This window comes from Suricata suricatta, chromosome X (genome assembly GCF_006229205.1).
Source record: "Suricata suricatta isolate VVHF042 chromosome X, meerkat_22Aug2017_6uvM2_HiC, whole genome shotgun sequence".
NCBI lineage: Eukaryota > Metazoa > Chordata > Mammalia > Carnivora > Herpestidae > Suricata > Suricata suricatta.
The window spans coordinates 82,967,653-82,970,288 of NC_043717.1; the positions used below are offsets into that span (position 1 = coordinate 82,967,653).

General features: G+C 58.9%; 1 protein-coding gene across 1 annotated transcript; it reads left to right on the forward strand.

The window, feature by feature from the left end:
• Positions 1 to 4: 4 nt before the first annotated feature.
• SOWAHD (sosondowah ankyrin repeat domain family member D) lies at positions 5 to 1,356 on the forward strand (the record flags this gene model as incomplete). Its single annotated transcript, XM_029929692.1, has 1 exon — positions 5 to 1,356. A coding segment is annotated over one exon (762 nt), but the record flags the coding sequence as incomplete, so codon positions are not given.
• Positions 1,357 to 2,636: the final 1,280 nt, after the last annotated feature.

The window sequence follows — 2,636 nt, forward strand, 5'->3', positions numbered from 1 at the left end:
GTCGGGAGCGGGCACCGGCCGCCGGCGCGTGGCGCTGCGGGAGCTGCTGGGGCTGCAGGGGGCGGCCCCCGCCGGCTGGCTGTCGGAGGAGCGCACCGAGGAGCCATCCCCCGCCGGGCCCAACGGGCCGGGAGTCAGCGGCGGGCTGTGTCTGGAGCCCCACGAGCACGCGTGGATGCTGGCGGCCGCCGAGGGCCGCCTTGAGGTGCTGTGGGAGCAGCTGGAAGCCGAGCCCGGGCTGCTGCAGCGGTGCGACCCGATCACGGGCTACACGGCGCTGCACTGGCTGGCCAAGCACGGGTGCCACGAGGAGCTCATCCTGGTGTACGACTTCGCCCAGCGCCGGGGGCTGCAGCTCGACGTGAGCGCCCCGGGCAGCGGCGGCCTCACGCCCCTCCACCTGGCTGCCCTGCAGGGCCACGACATGGTCATCAAGGTGCTGGTGGGCGCCCTGGGGGCTGACCCCAAGCGCCGCGACCACAGCGGCCACCGGGCCTGTCACTACCTGCGGCCCGACGCGCCCCGGAGCCTTCGGGAGCTGTCGGGGGCTGAGGACTGGGAGAAGGTGGACGGCAGAGGGCGGAAGAACGCCAACAACAACAGCAGCGGCGCCGCCGTGTGGACGCTGCGACGGACCCCGAGCGCAGTGGGCGCGACCGCCGCGGAGAACTGCACGTCCCGAAAGGAGAAGGACTACGCGGGCAGCCGAGTGGTGCAACTTCAGGGCCTTTTCCGCCAAATATTCCCCATCTTCCAGGACCGATGAGGGCGACAGAGACTGGAGAACGCGGAGGGACGGCGACGCCGTGTCGAGGCCTCGGTCTCGGATTGCCCCGGGCCCCACCCGAAGGGGCGGCAGCTCGGGCCGCAGACGGGAGCGCTGGGCCTGCAAGCGGCGGAACACCTCCGGGTTTGTCTCAGGTACCTGTCCCAGGTGTCCTACAGCCACCAGCCAGGAGACTTGGGGCCCAGGGTATCCTCAGCGAGGGAAAGAGAGAGAGAGAGAGAGCAAAGACGCCAAGTCCCAAAACTACGGGACTAAGGAAGGAGTTGGGAGCCGGAGTGCGGTCCTGCTTGGGAGAAGAAAAGTTACACTTCCAAGAGCGATTTCTGGGCAGGCAGATGTTCTGGGTTTATTACGAAGCACTTGCTAGAAGAACCAGTTAAGACTCTAAACCACTGATAACAGAGGAAACACCTAACTGAAGGCTTGACTAGGCTATCCCTGGGGGCAGAGTCACCCTTCCCCCCAGCCTGCTCCTGACACATCCAGGCTTAATTGTACTTTTACTAATGTATCACTGATGACTTCTTAAGCATATTAAAGAGGAGTATGTTTTCCTTTCACATGACAAAGCTGTCTCTTGAGTGACTTTTTTTTTTTCCATTAACCACCTAGTGCGTGAAGCTTCCTACATTTGCAGGGAAGAGTTCACCCACCCATGGCCGAGGAGCTAGTGATTGGGGTGGCTCAGGACCTCGTTCCCACAGCAGATGGCCAAGCCGTGCACAGGAAGGAGCTTTTTTCACCTTGGCTCTGAGTAGAGACACAGTCTGCCTGTCTCTCGGGCTCTTTGGCGGCTAGGTCTGGCTCCAGGCACAAGTCTCATCCTAAAGGGGAGGGAGAAGGGGAAAATCGGCAAGTGTACAGTGTCTGATAGTTCGTGGTGAGTCATGTAATTTACCTGGACTTCTGCCCTCCCAGAGACACACCCACTGACACGTTTTCCAAGATAGGGCTTCTTTAATCATCAGCATTGCTTTTTCATTACGTGTAATATATCAGTTATAGCTTGGAAGCTTGCTTCCATTCAGAAATTGTATATGAAGAGAGTAGAATACAGGAGGGTTAACTTCGCCAGAAAGGAGAGAAAAGCCTTTGGTGGCTAGGGACCCACGCTGCCTTAGAGAACAGTGCATTTTCAAAATAGCACTGTGTCCCTGGATGATTGGACAGCGCTTGCAGTGCGCTGTTGTGTCCGCAGCCCTCCCATCCCCATCCTTGAACACCAGGGAGAAACTGAGTCCTCACAAAATGCGGAAAGCCCAGAAAGGCCACCCTGAGCTCCTCCCCCACACCGGTTTCCATCTGTTCCTCGCACGCCTGGTTTGCCCCTCTCTGTTACCTCCTCTGTGCTCAGAACATTCCGATCTTCCCTTAATGACCCACCGGGTTCTGGTCATCCATGAAATGGTCCAAACCCTGCCTGCCGACGTTTTCGGCTGGTCATGTGTTTCTAGGAACGACATCTTAAAACACATACACAGTGTGATGTAGCAATAACTTTTTGTTCTCAATGAACTTCTTCGATGTCTGAAAGGGTGAATGGTTCCTGGATGCTGCCAGTTGGCACACCCACTCCACCCCCATGCCCATTTTGTAGATGCACATTGGGTAACTGATGCAGGGCTGTGGTTTCTGTCCTCCCTCACCCCCCCACCGCACCCCCCCCCAGTCTCTCCCTTGACTGCTGCCAAGGTGGGTTGGGCTTGGTGAAGATTGTGGTGATGCAGGGCCTTCCTGGCCAGCGGCTGGGGCAGCGGGCAGGCTCCGGCTTGGAGGGAAGATCTGCTTGTGCCTCCTCCCAGCATTCAGAGGACAGTTACAACAGTAGTCCCCTCTTCGTGGGAAAAGT